Raw genomic sequence first — 22,482 nt, 5'->3', positions numbered from 1 at the left:
TGCAGATATAGTACCACTCCCATCCACCCAAGTAAGGTGATGGAGTGTATTGCTATCTCTTGCAAGAGACGGAACAGTGTCCATTAAATGATGAAGAGTGCAAAAAAATCAGCATTTGCGCAGACACACATTACCAAGGAGAAGACTGCCAACATCTCTTTGCCTCATAAAGCTATCACAGAGAGTGATGGCTTTATAACAACAGTGGCCAAACATGTCACCAGGGCATATAAACGTTTGTGCAGCTTGCAGCTTACTCAAGGGCATGAACAACACAGTTGTGCCACTTAGGGTCACCCCAGATGACAAGGAGGAAAAGGCACCAGCACTGAAGAAAGAGCCAATGATGCAGCTGCTCACACTCCAGTATGAAAAAGAATACAGATTACACCACACACTACTGGAGCACTGGATGATCACCGACTTCAGTGTAACATGGCAGGTTGTAATCTCTCACTAAGATCTACCTGAAGAATGCCACTGATTTTCAGAAGATAGTAGAAGAAGCATCAGTGAGGCAACTGCCTTTTTATATGCACATCTCATAGTCTGAGAAGATGCTAAAGATAGTTCTGAGCAAACTACCTTACAGCCTCTCCACAGAATTTATCAAAGAAAAACTAGAGGGAATGGACTTCTTAGCACAAATGTTGGTTTTCCTGAAGACTCCTCATATGAACCAAGGCTCTTTATCAGCCCCATACATCTTACCACACGTGAAGAGTCATGAGCTCTACCGCATCCCCAAGCTCGCCATTGTGAGCATCCACGTGGAAAACCTATGAGTTAAAAGACACCGCCTATGAATGCTACTGCTGTCAGGGCATTCAGCATGTTACCAGACATTGTTAAGTGCCTGACCAATGTGTAAAATTCTCCAAGTTCCATCTCAGCTGTGGCTACCCACTGAAGAAAGAAGACGAACCAGTGTCTGCCAACTGCAATGGCCCACACGTCTCCAGGTATTGTGGATGAGAAGCATTCAAGCAGGCTACCATCTCACAATGTGGCCTGCCTACAGGTCAAGAGGATCTGTCTGCCACCATAAGTCTGCGTGTACCATACACCAGAGTTGTTGCTGCAGAGGCAACAACAACCATTTTATCACCACAAGCAGATGCAGGGACCCATACCTTGTATGGCAGTGCATCAAACTATGCTACAACACCCTAACAGTGCCATATCCTCAGTGCCCACAACAAAGTGATGACCTGTCTGTCTGCAGCAAGCAAGACACTGCACGACAGCACAGCAGCACTGCCACCTCATCCTACCAAGAGGAGAGCCATGTAAGAACCAACTGAGGATGACAACACAAGGACTGTACCATGGAGTTGTAGGGTCACGTTTTGTGGTGGCACCAGCCCTATGACTACTGGTGAAGTATTAAAACTGATGATTCTCATGGAGCAGCTGCTTATCAGCATCTCCCATTTCATCACTGACATGCCACAGCTGATCTTCACTGAACAGAAGACTGTTGCAACAGTAAAATGCATCATCAACGTCAAGAAACAACATGGACCATGCAACTAATGGTGTCACTGTGATAGCATGAAATGCCAGTGCCACCTGCCAACAGGTTGGTGCATTTTGCCAGTTTCTATTAGAGGAGGGCTCCAATGTATTTCTGGTTTGTAAGACACACCTTAAACCAGGCTTATAATTTGGAGTACCAAACTACACATGCTACTGCACAGATAAGTGGGGGAATAGCCATCTAGATCTGCGAATCACTTCACCATTTCCAGATCATCTTGCCTGAGTTGAAAAGACTGGAGGCTAGTGGAGTGGCTGTGGAGCCTTCTATCAAACACACCTACTTTATAGTGGTCTACAAATCACTGAAGGGCACACTGGATCTTGCAGATTTCAATATGTTGTTATCATATTGTGGCACTATTTTTCTGGCCAGAGATTTCAATATGAAGTTCATTGGAACTCTAGGCTACATAATTCCAGAACAAAGAGGTTGTTCACATGGCCAAATGCTAAGACACCATCATACTAGGGCCTTACAACTCCACCATTTATCCAAACAATGGGGGATATCTGGTATCATCCACCTCAAGGTCATCAAAGGTCTCAGAGAGAGTGTTAAGTCTCAATGCACAACACCTTATCATCTGTCCACCTACTGGAGGTTTAAGACGTTGATGTAGATGCCATCGCACAGCTTAGCCATGTCCGAAATTGTAGGAACACTAAATGGAAATTGTTCAAGACTGTTCTTGCCAAAGAGACGTTTTCAGCACCAGCTCCTGTTGATGCTGGCGCTGAAGCTGCCATTCATGATTTCATGACAACAATAGAGTGACAGACTTAATAACACCAAGGGTGCCATGAAGCATGCACGAAAACTTGCAAAGGCTGTTGCTTGACATTCTGGCTGTCATTACTGAGAAACATCAAGTCTGTAGCCAATGGTACCTTACAGACAGCCAAGGACAAAGAGACTAAATCACTTTTTCCATTAAATAAAGCCAGCAAGAGAAGCAGCAAGGTATAGGGAATGGGCCAACAAAGTTGCCTGCCTACAGCTGGAAGATCAGTTGACATACAAGACAACAAAATGCTTCCTGAGTTGCAACCAGATAATCCCATCACTCCTATATGGTCAACATGTTGTCTTGCAATTCTGATAAAAAGGCCAATATCCTAGCAGACATATTTGCAACCACCTTTCATCCTGTGTATGACATCATAATCGCCACAGTAGCTGAATGGCCACCCACATATCTCACAGCCCATGAAGAAGGCAGAGAGATTCAGCCTGTTTCAGCAGAAGAGGCTGCAGGTTCACCCTCTCATCTCAACACCAAGAAAAAGAGAGGCCCTGATGGCTTTCCCAATATAGTCCTGAAGCAGCAGCCAGTCATCACTATCATATTGCTGGCAGACTATCATATTGCTGGCAGACAACTTCACTGTATCTCTTTGGTCTCTGGCTGCTATCCTGGAAACATGCCACAACCATAGTCATACCCAAGGCTGGAAAGGACCTATGGCTAACAAACAGCTACAGATTTATTAATCTATTGCCAGCAGTCTCCAGGAGCTTTGAAAGATTTCATTTCCATATACTTCCTGTCACATATAAGCACAGACCCTTAAACCTGAAGAGCAGTTTGGGTTCTGACATGTCCACTCCACTCAATGGAACAGTAGCTTCTACAATTGTTGGAGGAAAGGAGTCATCTTCCTGGATGCCTCCTGAGCCTTTGACAGCGTGTGGCATGGAGGACTCCTGTATAAGCATGGAGTTATGGTGTTGCACGTTCATCCACTCCAATGTTACCTATCAGACTGGGCATTCCAGTGAAGGTGCAAAATGGCAACTCCACAGACTACAGCATCCATGCATGTGTGCCTCAGGAATCAGTCCTTGGGATGATGCTGTACACCTTCTGCAATTCCAAGTTACCTAGGGCAGACCACATATAGATGAGGCTGTATGCAAATGATATAGTGGTGTACACCAGCAGCATGGGTCCACACATCCTTCAGTGCAGACTACAATGTGCCTGAGATGGCCTCACTATCTGGGCCATAAAGTGGTGTATGTGTTTCGTTGTAGCCAAGACTCAACCCATAATCATCACTATTTGATGATTTCCAGTTGATCTGCAGAAGATCAGCACTGTCAGTAGCACTATTCCATGGAGTGATACAGCATGATACATTGGTGTCACATTGGACAAACGTCTAATGTGGGGTCATTATATCACCAACATCAGGAGAAAGCCTTTGGAAGACTCATCACCTTGTAGCCAGCTCTTAAACCAAGCTCGACATTGCCTCCACAACATGGTGTGATACTATAGAAGGTGCTGCTCTGTTCTGCACCCGAGTATACTGTGGTGGTACAGGGCAAAGTCACTAAACAGCACGTCAAGAGCCTCCAGACACTGCAAAACTGATTGCTCAGGATGACACTATATATATGTATTATATCTTCCCTTCAGATTTCATACACATCAAATGGCTGAAGTTCAGTGACTTCACAAATGCTTCTGTGAGACTGTGCATTCCTTCCACAGGAAAATGCAAGTTTCACAGAACTAAAAGATACAAGCTCTTGGACAGGAAATCCATTTCTGTGTGTCTACAAGAGGGTCAAAACTGCTCGCTGGCAATGCCAACTTGCACCATACAACACGAGAAAACACATCACAAGAGAACAATACGACAGCAAAGGTGACGTCATGAGTAGAAAGAATGACTGCAAGCTTTAGACTACCACAATGAAGATCCACTTAGTGGATGTGGAATTATTCTAGTGATGATACACCCCCACAAAGAGGGTCATCCACTGACATAAGCAACTTAGACAAGGTGCAGATGATTAAAGCCTACCACCTGGGACTGAGTTCTTTGGAAACAGCAGGTCGTGCTGTCGTGAACTTTTGGAAAGTGGTTAAGGACAGTGAAACTAAGAGCAGGTGACAAGGTGTTGGACCTCATCACAGAACGTGGAAGTCAGAGGCAAGTCCATTATGTAAAGCAGGTTAGGGGCAGTTGGTGAGAGATGTGATGGTAGAGTACAGTGATGGTATAGGCATAAATATTTTGGAGCATGCTGTTTAGCATACACTGCTGAACATGTGCCTCACAGCACTTGGCCCCTTGTATTCCAATGTTGACTCAATGTCATCAGCAATCAGTTGGTGTAGGGTCATTGAGATTGGACAGTGGACTGACAGAAATGTGTCATCTGATTAGATGAATCACATTTCTTGTTATAGCAGCTCCAGTTGCACTGTCACCCAGGTGAACGGCTACTCGCAAGTGCTGTGCCATGCACAAAGGGCAGTGGAGACAGTAATACAATATGCTACAGAGGACATTTACCTGTGCTTCCATGACACTTGAGGCAGTAATCAAAGATAGCATAACATCTGTGGACTATGTGAACATTATTCAGACCATGTGCATCCCTTCATGCTTAATGACTTCCCCAGCAGTGATGCCATCTTCCAGCAGAATAACCATCTGTACCACAAGGCCAGAATCTTGCTAAAGTGGTTTCAAGAACGTGATAGTGAACTCATGGTGGCATCTTAGCCACCAAATTCATCTGATTTCAACCTAAAGGATCACTTCTAAGATACATTCAGGCACCAGTTCCACACTCACAAAAAATAAACCTGTAATTTATTGACACTGCGTGATCTGTGTGTAGACATCTGGTTCCACATAAATCTGGAAACCTACCAACTTGTTGAATTCATTCCATGCAGAATCGCTGCTGCATTGCATTCCAGTGAAGGACCAAGATGCTATTGAGCAGGTAGTCATAATATTTTGGCACAGAAGTGTATGAGCAGAGAGCAACATATGTGAAACTTCAAGGCATATACCATGTTGGCCTGAATATAAGCAACACCTTTTCCTTAAAATTCGATGAAGAAAAATTAGATTAAGGTTTATCTGTACAGACCTACAAATACTGGTACATTCTCACATCTCAGAAACTTTGACTATACCCAACTGCTCCTCCCTTTATGTGAAAGAGAACAATAATACCACTAATGCTTGGAAACTGATCATTGCATATGAAGTTACAATATAACCATTTTTGATTGTTATCGTTTCATTTATGTAGTTACTACAGTGGTATGGAAAACTTAAGGGCAAAAAATCAGCTTCCCATGATGTGTCACTGCCAAGTGACGTAGCTTGATGAAACTTGCACCATACATAGAAAGGACTGCTACAGATACCCTAACTGCAACAATATGCAATGTGACGAACAGAAGTTATGCTTTTATTCAAAGACAATAATTAAACTGAAGTTGCTGTGGTTCCTGATACACACTTTGCAAGAAATATGCAATGAGACTAACAGAAGTTATACTTTTATTCAAAGGCAATAATCAAACTGAAGTTGCCATGGTTCCTGACACACATTTTGCAATGTGCTCCCATTCTGAGCACAAGGTTGGTAAGGAGTTCTTGTTGACAACAGCAGGATGGTTGATAGTGCATGTGGATGTGCCTCAATATGTCTCCCCAATGCATCCCACACATGCTCGATGTGATTTAAGTCAGAGGAATGGGTAGGCCAGTCCATTCGCTTAATATCATCTCTACCCATGAGCTCCTCACATGCACTGTTCATTGTTTCATGCATTGTCATCCAAGAAAATGAAGTCAGAGCCGAAAACACTGCTGAAAAGATGCATGTGGGGAAGGTGTACAGTGCCTCAATAATGATGACCAGTGAGTATACTGTATTCAAATATATTGTGACCAGCATGCCCATGCAACATTATGCCTCTCCACACCATAACACCTTGACCATCAAAACAATTGTGTTTGACAGTGGTAGATGTACCCTCATAGGGCGGGAGGTGGGAGCAAGTAGTGCAGTCAGGAACACTGCCAAAATTATCATTTTAGTGGTCTAAATGTTATGGTGTGGGGAGGCATAATGTTTCATGGATGTACTGCCCTCCAAATATTTGAACACAATACACTCACTATAACTGAACTCTGCCTGAATAGCCCACGAAGGCCTGATGGTACAGTCATATCATCGTCAGCCCACAGGCATCACCAGACGTGGATATGGAGGGACATGTGGTCAGCACACCGCTCCCGCTCGCATGTCAGTTAACAAGACAGAAGCCACTCTTTCTCAGTCACGTAGCTCCTCAGTTTGCCTCACAAGGGCTGAGTGCATCCCGCTTCCCAACAGTGCTCAGCAGACTGGATGGTCACCCATCCAAGTGCTAGCCCAGCCCGACAGTGCTTAACTTCAGTGATCGGATGGGAACTGGTGTTACCACTGCGACAAGGCCATTGGCACGGTACCCTCACTGGTCATTGTTATTGTGAGACTATACTCATTCTCCACATGTATCTTTTTAAGGATACATTTGGTTCCGTCTTCATTTTTATGGCTGACAGTGAGTGACTGTATCATACAGCGCAAGTGGAAGAGCTCTTGGAATGAGTAAATATTCAGCTAATGGACTGGCCTGTCCTTTCCCCGGGTTTAAATCTCATCGATCGTGTATGAACCGCATTGGGGAGTTGTATTGCAGGATGTCCACATGCACCAACGACCATCTAGCAGTTGTCCAAATGGTTCAAATGGCTCTGAGCACTATGGGGCTTAACATCTGAGGTCATCAGTGCCCTAGAACTTAGAACTACTTAAACCTAAATAACCTAAGGACATCACACATATCCAAGCCTGAGGCAGGGTTCAAACCTGCGACTGTAGTGGTCGTGCGGTTCCAGACTGAAGTGCCTAGAACCGCTCGGTCACAACGGCCAGCCTAGCAGTTGTCAGTCTCACTGTTGTAAGAATGAAGAATTCTTTGTGGCCTGCAGGGGAGCACGTTGCAGGGCATACATTGCCATCTGTGATGATCACACAGCCTAATGAGAAGCATTTCCTGCCTTTTGTAAGGCATAAATCATGGTAACTTCAGTGTGATTATCGCCTTTGAATAAAAGTCCCATTTCTGTTTGTCTCACTGCGTATTTCTTTTAGGCATGTTCTGTACTATACTATAGCAGCTCTGTCTATGTTTGGTCCAGGTTTCATTGAACTATGTTAATTGACAATGACATATTGTGCAGAAGTTACTTTCGTCCTTAAGGGGGGATGTAATGGAAAATGTAAACATTTACTTAAAAAGTCATTACAGCCATGTTTATTAATGTACAAATTTTAAATTTTGCAGGTGTAAAGCAAAGGAGCTGTGTTTTAACGGAAAAATATAATAAAATATTTTGCCAGAAATTTGAATTTTTAATTTTTTTACTGTCTTTTTTATAGAAAGCCACAATTCAAATTCTAATCATGCAATTAATCTGAAAATTTTATTGTAGTGTCCTTAGAAGATTATAAGACCACTGAACTAAAGTTATTAATTTATGGTACAAATTATATCATTAACAGAGGTTTTAATTTTGCACATCTAAAATTAACTTTTTTTCTACATACAATCATCTAAAAACCAGAATGTAATTGCACGATCTCGTACTTTTTAGTTTTGGGGAGAGAGCAACACACTGGGAACAGTTTCTGAAAATTTCATAACATAAGGATATATACTTTTTGAGAAATGGCTTCTAATAACATAACAAATGAAAAACAGAGAAAATGGGGTTCAAAGATTTTCTTCTCATACTTCTACGTGTAATAAGTTTACCTCAATTTTAAGATCCTCCATACTGATACTCCTCATCCCCCAGGTTTCTCTTCTTTCCTCTTCAAATCTGCCTGGCCTGTATTTGCAGATAAGACACTGATCTGTTAGCTTTCTTGACCCTGCTCTCGTCAATGATGTAAAATGTTTTCAGCTCTTCAATTCTGCCATTATTACCATTATTGTTACATAAAACTGCATCATAGACACCTATTTTCAGTACTTCAAGTCCACAGAATATCCTTTTTGAGTATCTAATCCAAATTAAATTATTGAACCTTTCATTTGCATTTTGTGTCTTTCCATGAAGACACTCCCTCAATAAATCAGGGTTGGTAAGAAACTTGAATGTGGGCTTAATTTCATTCATAACAGGTTCTGGTAATGAGTGTTTATGTGAATACATCTCATTTCTGTTGTTGAACTTACACCAGTCGTCTTTCGGATACAGATTGTGTATTGGTGTTTGGTCAGTGGATAGTTTGTGGAAAAAAATGCCCATACAGCACGCCACATTGCCTCTACATTATGTGTGCTTTCCTGATAGCTCTCTTATAAAATAACTGAAGAGAATCAATTTCTTTCAGAGTAAGCCTGACTTTTCCTCCTAGTGGTTTTCCATCCTCAAGTACTTCACCTTTCTTCTCTTTCAGCAAGCAACAAAGCCTACCGCTGGGCCCCTTTTTGATATGGCCGACACATTCCAACTTTTCTATTGTTGTATTGTACAGATTTGTATGTGTTACAGCTTTGAACAAAGGGAGTCCCTTTAACACCATACTGGTCCTCATACCTGGAGAACACCCTCACAACTGCAGCAGTCTCCATGCCCCCACTTGAGCCACTATAATTTTTAGAGCATGCTACTGCATGCTTTTCTTGCAACAGTTTCTCACTGTCCTCATTGTTGGACATTTTCCTTGTTGCACACTGGTGGCAGTATTTAGACATAATTTCTAGATCCAAAACTTTACCTGAGTCAATACCAATAACAAATGCAACTCCATACAGATATGTGTGACCCCTTTTCATCAAGGTCCCATCTACAGACACAGACAGGTCAGTAACATTTGTAGGAGATTCACTGTCATGAATATCTACCCCATGTTCTATTCCTTTTTGGTTTATTTCCACCAATTGCTCCACTGCTTTCCTCATAGAAACTTTGGCAGTATCACATACAGCATCAGACATTTCTTTATTTTTTCAAACCTTGCATAAGGTGGAGGCATGTTCAGAAAACCTCACAACAAACTACCTCCTTCCCTGCCCTGTCCAAGGCATCTCAGAACATATGCTTACCTAAAATTGATACCATAGGTACCAGTGTCAATTTTTTTTGGAGGAGATTCATAGCCACTTGAATTACAAATTAATTTAAAATCAGAAGCAATTCCCACTCTTCATTCTTCAACAACAGCCATGGATTCTGTATTTTTACAACTAACACATGAACATGAAAACTTTATTGCCTGGCAGAGAACCTCTAAGACAATAAATCTGAATCCTGTGGAATCCATATCAACATCATTCACACACCTGTACAATTCGCCTGTCCCAAGTTTCAATGCTGAAGCTGAGAGCTTATGTTCTTCATTTTGAGCTTATTCCACTTTTTTTATGGTAAACCAATTTCCATGAAACCTCCGATTCCTAAACACAGTTTTTCCACCACCCATTATGCATAAACTTGACTTCCCTGTAGAGGTTTGTGAATTCAACCATCCACCTACTAATATGTGTTAGAATAGTTAAAATGTAAATAAACCACATGCAAGAAAGTTTTCAGTCAAAGATATAGCTACATGTCAGCCAGAGATATAGTCAGCCAAAGATATCAAAAGAAAATAGCCTTAAGACCGACAAAAATTCCACTGAACAAGCAGTTTCCCAAATTTTGGAAAAGGTGGGAGTGGCTGCCAGTACAGAGTTAATCAGTTTAACAATTTAAAGGCATTTCTAAAGCTGCTATCATGATAAAACTCACACACAACCTAGATTAAACTGTGTATATCAAGAAAATAATATTTCTGAAACATCGATTTTTGGACCAAAATCCATTACATCCGCCCTTAAATTTTGCATGTCATTACTAATTGCACGCTTTTACTGGGACACTCTGAGATCAGCTGACTTCGTGCCCCTCTGGAATGTTTATGCTCGTTGCAAACCATAGCTATGTAACAATATTGAGAGCCATAACAAAAAGTAGCCTTTGTGAATATAGTGTTGATCCATGTGCGTTGTTGTGCTTGGTGATTGTTAAGATTACTTACAAAAATGAATGAAGAGGCTATACTTGGCCCTTCTAGCGACTCACCATAAACTTTCATGCCACTTCTGCAACGCATTAAGGCATTAAATGTTCGTTTCTTTTATACACTACAAGATGGCTGCTCTGGCAAAAGGAGGTGAGGCTTGTCTCAGCAGCCAGTGTGCTAAGAGCTGATTGCAAGCTTCAGCTCCCAGCATCCTCTGCTCAGGGGCCAAGTAAAAGTGTGCGATCAGTATCTTATCATGTTTATGTTACAGTTTTTCTCTAAAAAAGAGTAAAATTTAGTCTTCGTCAGTGAGAGATAATGTCGAAAGAAAATCAGCACCTAACTTTAAAACGTGACGCAGTTATAATGCAAATTTCAGACTCGCCATTTTTCGTTAAGCGAAGAGTTTAGATAGAGAAGCTGGAAGAAGGATGGTTTGGATGAATCTAATGAGCGGCATTGGATAACATTGATGAATTAGCTGCAAAAGTTGAAGCTTCGGTTCTTTTCTTTTTAGAAGATGAAAGGAAAGATGACCAAACTATCTCTCGAAAAATATCCAGTTAAAGGCCTTGGAAAAGCATGGCAGATGGTGCAATGCACCAACAGCACCAGTTTTCTTTCATATCACATTCATGTACTGAGTGAGGCAAAAATGGCTGCTTATATTCATCTGTACACTCCCTAATCTGCAAATCGTTGTGTTGTGCAGTTATTAGGGCTTCGTCCTGCCGTCCGGGGTGGTCGAACGGTTCTAGGCACTACAGTCTAGAACCGCGCGACCGCTACGGTCGCAGGTTCGAATCCTGCCTCTGGCATGGATGTGTGTGATGTCCTTAGGTTAGTTAGCTCCCAAGTGTTTGAGTTTTGCTATGTGGACAATGAAATAACGGACAACAGGTGAAATAGAGAAGATATTAAACGCAGACTGGCAATAATAAGAAAAGTGTTTCTGATAAAGAGAATTTGTTAAAATGCAATATAACTTTGACTATCAGAAAGTATTTTCTCAATGTATTTGTATAGAGTGTAACCTTGTACAGAAGTAAAACTTGGACAATAAGCAGTTCAGACGAGACGAGAATAGAAGGTTTTGAAATGTGATGGTACGAAAGGATGCTGAAAATTACATAGGTAGTTTGATTAACTAATGTAGAGGTACTGAATCGAACTGCGGGAGAAAAGAAACTTTTGGCACACCTCGACTAAAAGAGGAAATCAGTTGATGGTGCGCATCCTGAGGCATTAAGGATCAGTTTGGTAGTGGAAGGAAGTTTGAGGGGAGTGGATGAAAATTATAGGACACAAAGGCTTGAATACAATAAGCAGGTTCAAATGGTTGTAGGTTGCGGTAGTTAATTGCGGTGGTTAATTGTTGGTAAGGCGGGTACCAGGGTGAGATTCATTGGGAGAGTCCTTAGGAAATGTAGTCCATCAACAAAGGAGGTGGCTTACAAAACACTCGTTCGACCTATACTTGAGTATTGTTCATCAGTGTGGGATCCGTACCGGATCGGGTTGACGGAGGAGATAGAGAAGATCCAAAGAAGAGCGGCGCGTTTCGTCACAGGGTTATTTGGTAACCGTGATAGCGTTACGGAGATGTTTAATAAACTCAAGTGGCAGACTCTGCAAGAGAGGCGCTCTGCATCGCGGTGTAGCTTGCTCGCCAGGTTTCGAGAGGGTGCGTTTCTGGATGAGGTATCGAATATATTGCTTCCCCCTACTTATACCTCCCGAGGAGATCACGAATGTAAAATTAGAGAGATTAGAGCGCGCACGGAGGCTTTCAGACAGTCGTTCTTCCCGCGAACCATACGCGACTGGAACAGGAAAGGGAGGTAATGACAGTGGCACGTAAAGTGCCCTCCTCCACACACCGTTGGGTGGCTTGCAGAGTATAAATGTAGATGTAGATGTAGATCCAGATGCTTGCACTGGATAGACAAGCGTTGAAAGTTGCATCAAACACATCATTGGACTGAAGACCTCAGCTACAACAGCAGCACAACAGAGAGAGAACAGCTGCCAATTCCCCTCTCAATCCCTGTGGTATTCTGGAGCATAAAACTTTTCCCGAGGGAAGTTTTCATTAGACATTAAATGTATTCCCAATTGCGAATACTGATAACTGTCCGCTGTATAATGGGACGACAAAAATGGAAATTTGTGCCGGAGAGGGTCTCGAACCCGGATTTCCCGCTTATCGCGAGCGGTCGCCTTACAATTTTTTTTTTTATTTTGATGTCATTTTGTTCGTGATTTTTCGTTCTGTTTGTTTGGAGCGGACATCCCACGACGCTTGTTCAAGTTCATCTTTTTTTTTCATTTCGTTCGGGGTGGAAGTTCCATGATGCTTGTTCAACTTTATCGTTGATCCATTAAATCAGTTTTTTTTAATTTATTTATTACAGAGGGCAACTAACCCTCTGACTGAACACGCTGAGCTACCGTGCTGGCAGCTAATAGGCTATCCTAGCACGACTCACGACTATATCCAAACTTCCATGTGTCGTCAACTGTGTGCCTACAACCTGTATTCGGGTATCCATTGTGTATATTCATGTACAGGCGAGAATTTCAACTGAATGTCGCTTGCAGATAAATACGATATTGCAGTGTCGGTGTCTTTCCGAATTACGATGCGATGTTCCTTTGGATGTCCATCCATGTGCAGAGGAACAGGCAGTTGGTTGGTGACATAGCCGTGACTCGCGCTCAGATAGCCTCATGGTCACCTACCGCTCGCAAAAAGAGTGCATGTCCAAAAGATCAATGAATCGTAATTCGGAATAACATACACACTGCAACATAGTTTTCGTTAGGGGTTAATCAATTGTTAACAAAAAAAGGGCTGACTGACAGAGTTATTGATGGACTGGATAAATAATGTCTGGAATTACAGACCCGGTGCACTACTATACCAGTCTTGGATGCCTTTAAATGTCATACCACACCTAAAGAAAAAAAAAATGAAATTTCAACACTGAACACAAATCATTATACCTAAAGGTATGACTTGAAAACCACAGATATTTAATGTCATCGTAAACAAGCCATTTAAAGACCGTTGGCTTATAGAAGGGGATCACTCCCACAAGATTAAACATGATCCTCTCTTCCTGCTGCACTATATCACCAGAGTCTACCATTAAAGAATTCAACAAGTGTTGGCGTCCAGTAGCGAAAACAACATACTTTTAGTGGAACAGAGACGAAAATACTGACACTTATGAAGAAAATACCGCTGTTGAAATTAACAGTGACATCAGCGAAACTGTGATTAGAAAGCTGGTATTTCTATGTAATGTAGTTACATTATAATATAAAAATGTGATTAACCCTGATTGTATTGTGAAGAGTTTTTGTAAATGGGTAACAAGACATAAATTTTTCTCTCTTTTTTTACCCTTTGACAGTTAAGGATGCAGCTTATATTAGGATGTGGCTTATATTCGGACCAGTAAGGTAATATGCTGACTATAAAACGTGTTGACAATGTAGTTGTTGAAGTGAACAGTACAATCATTATTATGTTTAACAAAAATTAATGGACATTTATATAATTAAGTTAAAATAATGAAGAAATTTCAACATACATGTTGAATTAAACATATGGTTAATAAAACTTATCAGAAAGTAGAGGGAGGAGGCAAGATTTTCAGCCGAATGGCGTATCCTATAAATAAACAATTTTTTTCAGCCTTCAGTTGCAAGGTAATTTTACTCGTTTACCTAGGTTTCGATTCCAGTAATGGAATCTTCTTCAGAACAAAAAATTAAATTATTTTGTGAGCCAAACACTGGCCATGTCACAGATTAAAAATTAAAACAATAAAGATGCATAATCATTAGATTATGTCAGTCAAAATTAAAACCATTAAGGCGAACGTAGACGGAGCTACGCCGGCCAGAAATCAGGACCACACGAAAGCGGCCGCTGGTCCTGATTTCTGGCCGGCGTAGCTCCGTCTATGTTCGCCTTAATGGTTTTAATTTTGACTGACATAATCTTATGATTATGCATCTTTATTGTTTTAATTTTTAATCTGTGACATGGCCAGTGTTTGGCTCACAAAATAATTTAATTTTTTGTTCTGAAGAAGATTCCATTACTGGAATCGAAACCTAGGTAAACGAGTAAAATTACCTTGCAACTGAAGGCTGAAAAAAATTGTTTATTTGCTGTACATTTCACAGTTGCTGACACGCTGCAATATGTTAAAGATTTGTATCCTATAAACATTCACAGTTAGTTCTGTTTTTGACACAAATATTTCCCAGTTAAAATCCATGTAAGTTTTAATTCTTTGGTGATTATCTTTTTAAAATAAGAAAATTTGCACCAATCGAAAATTGAAAAAAAGTTTCCAAACCAAAATTTCCTTAATGGGAACAAGTACATAAGCAATGTTTCTTTAGCATGAGACTAATGATTGGTGATTTTCACTTCGGAAAAAGTTTTTGTAAGTTTCATATCATCTAAATGACTAAAACTATTAGACACAAAGGTTGAATTTATCACCTCGAAAAAAGTTATCTCGTTTGTTTGCAACCGCATGTCTGCAACCGTGGTGAGGATGGGAAAAACCGACCAGTTAAAACCGATACTGGTCTTTTACTTCTGAACAACAGGTATCTTTCGGTATTTATTTGGTCTTAGTTACAACAGGCGTTTTAAATTTTTTGCTAATAACCAGGTAAATAAACGAAATATCAATTAGCCATAGTAATAGTGCTAAAATTTTTGGTTTTCAAATAAACCTCTTCAAAAAACGAGTAAATTATATTCGTAAAATTTACTTTGCTTTGTAATATTGTGTTACAGTAGAAAATGAGAAAAGCGATCAGTGCTATAAACAAGCCGACAGAAACGAACAACAAAGTTACCACCTATTAAGCAGTACCAGGAAGCGATCACAATTGTACCTAGTGTGGTACATTTTCGATCGATTTTTCCCAATTCTGTAACCTTTTTTGTGTTTATACTAACATTTTTAACTGTCTAATATTTGTGTTACATATTCATTAAACATCCAAGAACAAGTGCCATAGTTATAATTATTTCTTTTCTCAGTATATTTCCAGTTACAATAACATTTGTCCGAAATGATCGCAATTGTACCACCTTATCCTTAATCTTTTCGACTACCTTGCTTACTCTATGGAGTGCTGCGCTTTACGCTAAAGGACAGTGCATTGTCCTGAAATGACGACTTGGACTTGAGCAGAAATTGGGAAGTGGACACGCACCTCTCTGTAGGAGTCTGTGTAGATGAGTGCCGTGTCGACGGAAGCGAGAAGGGACGAGTTGTCGTCACGCCGGTACACCGTGAAGCCCAACACCGGTCCCTCCAACTCGATGCCCAGCGCGCAGTCCGACAGCGACACGTTGGACACTGGAACCTGGGAACACGGGAAACAGTGAAGACTGCGGTCTTGGGTCTCTCTGATAATGAGACTGAGCACAAGCTTCAAACTGGAGAAGGATAATTTAGGAAATTGGCAACGAATGTTTCGAAAGAGTCATAATATCATTCGTCGTACAACACAACAACTGCCTAGTCTCATAATATCCGTCAATCTGGTCGCTATCGCTGACGATGTGTTAACCCTTAGCTTCCCAGCTCATCTTTTTGTCACGCTCTGCGTCAGGTGTGGTCTGAAAGACCGCCATATTTAAATAGCTGTAAAAATTGAAATCAGCAGTTTGAATGAAACGTTTCAGTTTTTATACATCAAAATAAATTTTAACATTTATTTTTACGAAAAAAAAGCATTTAAACAAAACTGCACAAAATGAACATAATATTACGTGATAATGTTAATGCTATGAAAACTCAATTACCCTCTAACTTCATAGCAGATTAAGACTGTGTGCCAGAGCGAGACTCGAACTCAGGACCTTTGCAAGGTTCAAGAGCTTCTATGAAGTTTGCAAGGTAGGAGACGAGGTACTGGCGGAAGAAAGCTGTGAAGACAGGGTCCTGAGTCGTGCTTGGGTAGTTCAGTTGGTAGAGCACTTGCACGCGAAGGCAAAGGTCCTGAGTTCCTGAGTTCGAATATCGGTCCGGTATCCAGTTTAAATCAGCCAGTAAGTTTCATATTAGCGCACACTGCGCTGAATTTCATTCTGGACCCTGACTCTAAATTTTTCTTTTTTCTGTGTTTTTATTGTTTGCACACTTGTAACAATAAAAACATAAAAAGAACCTCCCATAAAACATTCAAAAAAAGAAAATTACACTACTACTTTTCAGGTTTCCTTCTCAAAGGTGTTTTTTAGCTAGCTGGAAATTTTTGAAGAGAAAGCAAGTTAGATTGGCTTCAATTACAAATATAAGGCGTCTTTCTACTCTTTTCTGAGTCACAGCATTTGTCGTGGAGCAAAGCATGAAAGGTTATATTAATATCACATAAAAAGCACATCAACATAAATGTTAACGTTTATTTTTACGAAAAAATGCATTTAAACAAAAAACTTCACAAAATATTACATGATAATGTTAATACTTGAAAACTCAAACACCCTGCACTCTAAATTTTACTTTTCGTTATATTTTTATTGTTCATTATACATGTAACTATAAATGTTCTAAAAACGTCCTATAAAACACCCAAAAAATGAAAACACACTAGTACTTTTCAGGTTTTTCGTGTCCTTCTCAGAGGTTTTCATTGAACTCGCTGGAAATGTTTGTAGAAAAATAAATTTAGATTGGCTTCTTGGAACAATGACAAATATAAGGCGTCTTTCTCTTCTTTTTCGGCTCACAGGTGGAGCATATTTTGCCTTTTTTTCAGTCTTTCTATAACGGTGGTGAATGATTGCACGAAGTTCACTGGGTATGTGACGGTTGTTGATTCGCTTTTCGTCTGCGGTGTCGCCAATCAGTTTCCAAACTTCTCCAAAACATTAAAGCGGCTCACCTGGGCATCGTCTTTGTAGCAATTGTGAAGGACAAAAGCTTTCACCCAACTTATTTCCAACATGCCAGTGGCCATCGTTAGAAGATGTTTCGATGACCAGCGATACTTGTTTCATCTAAATATATTTGTATCAGAAACTTTAGCTAAAGATTAAGTCTCTACACTTCTGTCTTCATCACTTTGATCACCTGTTTCTTTCAAGGAATTCACAGGCGGCAAAACAAATTCGTCTAAACTTTCGCAATGTTCCTTTTCTGAATTATGTTCACTTTAATTTCGTTGTCACTAGCTGATCCACCATCACTTCCTAAACTGTTCAAACCATTTTAAAACAGTATCCTCAAAATCAGAAATCAAAGACCTGGCTGCTGAATCCATAATGCACAAGTCCCATATGCGGTCTCAGAGACCGCTAGCATGACAGAATGGGTGTAGGTCCATGTCACATTCAAGTGACTACTGACAAAGGAAACTACGCCAGTTTCGGAGAAGAAAAGGCTGTAATCTCCTACACCACCCCTGTGCATTAGCAACAGAATAACAATAAACGCCAGCGGTGTGTGAGACCGCACCTAGGATGTTAAGGTTTTTTTTTTTTTAAAAAAAAAAAGTTTGTACCTCAAGTCCGATAAGAAAACACTCATAGCGAACATGTTCAGTATACACTGTTAAGTCCCAGAGACAGTTAGTGACATAGTAAATTACCTGTGTGTAGTGGAACATTCGTTTTTTCCCCACACAAGAATGAAACAATGTAGGATTTCACACAACTCATACGTGTAATGTAGCCTTACTTGTTAGACAAGAAACATCAACGATATATCAGTAACAGTATCGCTATAAAAATATTTTTTTATTGGTGACAGCTGGAATATCATTCTACAGAAAGAGGAAGCCGTTCTTCGCAAATTGTGCAATAATAACGTGGTTCTCGGCATTTCTTCTATTGAGCGGAAATTTTTCATAGCTTTGTTAGTCGCGTTTTCTTATCAGGCAAGGGACCCCGTGAGCAGATCCTAAACATCTGGTGCTCATAGATAAGGCAAGGAAATATTATATCAAGATGTACTTTATGGATTACAAGAAAGCTTTCGACAAGGTGAAATGGTCAAAGCTCAGGACTATTCTCATCGAGATGAGTACGCCGAGACATCTGGTATATCTGTCTGACAACTGTACCTTCCTAATACAGCGACATTAAGAATCATTAACACCTTCTCAGACATCAAGGTTGCATTCTCTCTTCACTATTGTTTAATGCATATAGTGAGCACATAATGAGAGAGCTTCCTGAAGACTGGTATGACGGCATCGTAGGTGACAGAAAAATTCTTAATCTCAGGTAAGTTGATGACACGCTGATTTATGCAACAGACGAACATCAACTGGAAACCTTCATGCGAAGGTTGGCCGAACGAAGCAGAGAATATGGTCTTGAAATCAACAATACAAAGGCCGAAGTGCAATTGTAGAGCGTCCTAATGACAAGGACCTGATATGACAAGAACTGCTATTATGATCTGGATCTGGATCTGTTGTCACTGATACTGGAGAGTGCGAACCTGAGATCTGTAGGCACACTTCGATTGCGAGAAATTCTACAGTAAAACTTGTTCGCATCTCGAAAGACACCTCCATCACTGCGAAGAAAAGGCTCACACTCGTCCGAACGCTAATCTTCCCTATCGCAACCTACACAGAAGAAACTTGGACGATGAAGACGGCAGATCACGCAGGATCTATACTCTGGAAATGTGGTGCTATAGAAGATTACTTCGAGTACCATGGACAGGACATCCTGAGGCAGCTCGGCTTCAGAACAAGACTGTCGACTCTTGTCAACCAAACGTTGAAATATTTTGGTCATATTGCCAGAAGGCAAGAGGAAATGGAAAGAATATTAGAGGAAAAAGTTGACGGCCGAGAACGCACCTACAAGACGAGCTCAATTGCGGTGGATAGACCAGAATAAGAACTTGACTGGAATGGGCCAGCACCAAGCAAGCCAGCACGCCAAAGACAGAGTTCTGTGGAGACAGGTCGTCAAGGGACTACGCACGTGATACCACTACACAAATAATCGTAAAATTTTTTGTTCAAGAGTCAATATTGAACTTGTGGGGTGGCACTTGGGCCGCACATGTACTGATATTATGTATTATTAACTAGCCACACGTTTCTGTGGCTCAACATGGTTAACTGGAAACGAATGAAAAGAGAACAGATATGTTTCTAATATGTATAGGGATTGGATATACGACCCAAACTCCCTCTCCCCCGTGTCTCTGTCCATCTCCTCTGTCTCTCTTTGTCCAACTCCTCCTCCTCCTCCCTCCTTTCCCTGTCAATCACCTCCCCCCCCCCCACTCTGTCCATTCTCTCCTCCTCCACTCTGTCCAACTGCTCCTAACCCATCTCTCTCCCCCTCTCTCTGTCAATCACTTCCTTCCCCTTCTCTATCCACCTTCTCCTCCCCCTCCCTCTCCGTCTTCTCCAGATCCCTCCCTCAATCCCTCTCTCTGAGCATTACTACACCACTCTTTCTCTTTCCATCTTCTCCTCTTCCTTCTCTCTCCATATCCTCCTGCCCCCCATCTCTCACCCTGTCTCTGTCCATCACCTCTTCCCCATTTTATATGTCCATCTTCTCCTCCCCTCTGTCCATCTCTTCTTCGCCCTCTCTCTGACCTTGAGCCTTTTTTTTATTCTTACTGCAATTACAGATACTGTAGTAGTATTCTAATCATAATACGAGAAGCCATTAATGTGTCCAAGCGTTTATTACAATGATGTCTAAAAATCAGATGTGAATATGTCGTATACTTTTTGAGAATTTCGGTAACAATGTTTTCCCGCTACATATTCCACATATATTTGTTTATTAGATATATTACAAATATATAGCCTATGTGCACCTGAATGCTAATTAGCGTATTGTGTAAAAATTTGAAGTATATCGGTCAAGAAGTTCTCTAAATTTTTAGTAATAAGGTCTCCCCTTTATAAGTTACATATTGATTTATATATCACATTCAATTTAAAAAAAATTGATATATAAAAACACGCTTGTATTCGAATGCAAAGTTGTGTCAATATTTCGAAACAATCAGTGAAGAACTTTCGGAGATTTAAGATTTTGAACAAACGGCCATTTACATTTTTATACACATTCCTCTACAATTATTACATGTATATTTATATATGTATTATATGTGGCGTTCCAACAGGTATATAAAAACACGCTCGTATTCAAATGCAACGTTGTGTCAAAGTTTCAAAGGAATCGTTGAAGAACTTTCAGAGATTTAAGACTTTGAACAATCGAAATTAAGGTTTTTACTAGTGTCGTATCCACTCTCTCTCTCTCTCTCTCTCTCTCTCTCTCTCTCTCTCTCTCTCTCTCTCGCCGGCCGGAGTGGCCGAGCGGTTCTAGGCGCTATAGTCTGGAACCGCGCGACCGCTATGGTCGCAGGTCCGAATCCTGCCTCGGGCATGGATGTGTGTGATGTCCTTAGGTTAGTTAGGTTTAAGTAGTTCTAAGCCTAGGGGACTGAGGACCTCAGAAGTTAAGTACCATAGTGCTCAGAGCCATTTGAACCATTTTCTTTCTCTCTCTCTCTCGCGAAATTCGCGGGCTTCGAAGCGCGACTTCTCACATGCCAGCAAAAAAAAAGTGTTTGGTTACTACCTCTGTCAGCACACGTTGGTGATGCTGAACAATTGCCGGCACGGTAGCTCAGTGTGTTCGATCAGAGCGTTACCTGCCCCCTGCCTCGGATCAACTGAACGGATCAACAAAGAGCTTGAACGGGTGTCATCGGATTTCCGCCCCGAACGAATTCAACGAACAAAATTAGATCAATGAAAAAAGAAAGAAAACGGTTGGTGCAGTGGATAGAGTTTTGGGTTAGCATGCAGGAGGTCGAGGGCTCCGTCCTGGATGGGAATTGGTTATATGTTATTTGGTAATTTCATTCTGACAATTGAAACTGTAATTTACACCTTTTCTTAGGTCACATGTATTCTAAATTTACAACATCTTGTACCGCTGAACATAACAAAAACGTGGTTAAAAAATAAGAGATAGACAGTTGAAACAAATGACCTGTCATAGAATAAAATAACTACAAAAACAATATCAATTTCGAGATGCTAAAGATGATCTACTTGTCTTTTAACCTACATGTAATATGAGCGCTCAAATATCGAACATTAGCAACTAGTGACGTTAATAACGTCCATATTAATGACCACATGACCTTCCCAACAGAATACGTTGTCCTCAGAAAAACAGATTCTCAAAGCGACCTCTCTGCAAGTCCAAACATTGCGAAACCCGCCGGATCATACAGCTCTGGACCCTTTGCAGCGAAGCTGCGTCCACAGTAACAAGAGCATGTAAGGGGTCCGCAGGCACTTACTACTAAGTTTACACTCACACAGGTCGGTAGGGCAACTATCGATTAGTGTGTGTCAGGTCGCGAGAGCTAGAGGGGGTTCACCGGAGTGCCGAGTGCGGCTTGGGTAGATTCCCGCGAGGCGGGAAGAACTGGGCGGAGAGCTAGTTAGTTAGTGTGGAGAGTGCGGAGTCAGGGTGTGGTAGGTTCCCGCGCGGCGGGCAGAGCTGTGCAGAAGCCAGCAGTTGTATTAATGCAAATTATCGACAAAGGGAGTAGCCATCGCCGCGGTTTAACCCCTTTGTGTTAATATTATACGGGAAAGTGAGAAAGTTTAATTACAGAGTGATTTCAGTGATATTATGTGCCGCTATTGAACTTCCGCGTCTACCGCACCGGCATTACTTGGCTTACAGTGATTGGATGTTGCGTGTGACGATTAAGAATAACTAAAGAAACCTGTGTTGAGATTAGCCATCATTAACAGTGTATTGACGAAGGCAGTGGCTGTCTCCTTATTTTTGTGCTTTGCTAAGAATATAGGTCTTGTTTGTGAAACTGTGTTTGTGTCCTTCTTACCACCAAACAGCACTTATTACAGTATTTGCGAAGAACAATACGGAATGTAACATCCCCTGAGCAATCCAATCCGATTGCCAGCCCATTAGGTACACGGTCACACTAATCAATTATCTAATTTTGGGCTGCTATTCAAATCCCGAACGAGCG

The 22,482-nt window shown here is 41.1% G+C and overlaps 1 protein-coding gene across 1 annotated transcript in view; it reads right to left on the bottom strand.

Annotated features, from left to right (window-relative positions):
- Positions 1–22,482, bottom strand: part of LOC126199272 (uncharacterized) — a 252,436-nt gene that overhangs the window by 126,068 nt on the left and 103,886 nt on the right. Inside the window, exon 5 of the mRNA XM_049936080.1 lies at positions 15,680–15,832. Coding sequence (XP_049792037.1) covers positions 15,680–15,832 — 153 coding nt within the window. The remainder of the gene's footprint in view (positions 1–15,679; positions 15,833–22,482) is intronic.

This window comes from Schistocerca nitens, chromosome 8 (assembly GCF_023898315.1).
Source record: "Schistocerca nitens isolate TAMUIC-IGC-003100 chromosome 8, iqSchNite1.1, whole genome shotgun sequence".
In the NCBI taxonomy this organism is placed as follows: Eukaryota; Metazoa; Arthropoda; class Insecta; order Orthoptera; family Acrididae; genus Schistocerca; species Schistocerca nitens.
This window is presented reverse-complemented; position numbering and strand designations above follow the sequence as displayed.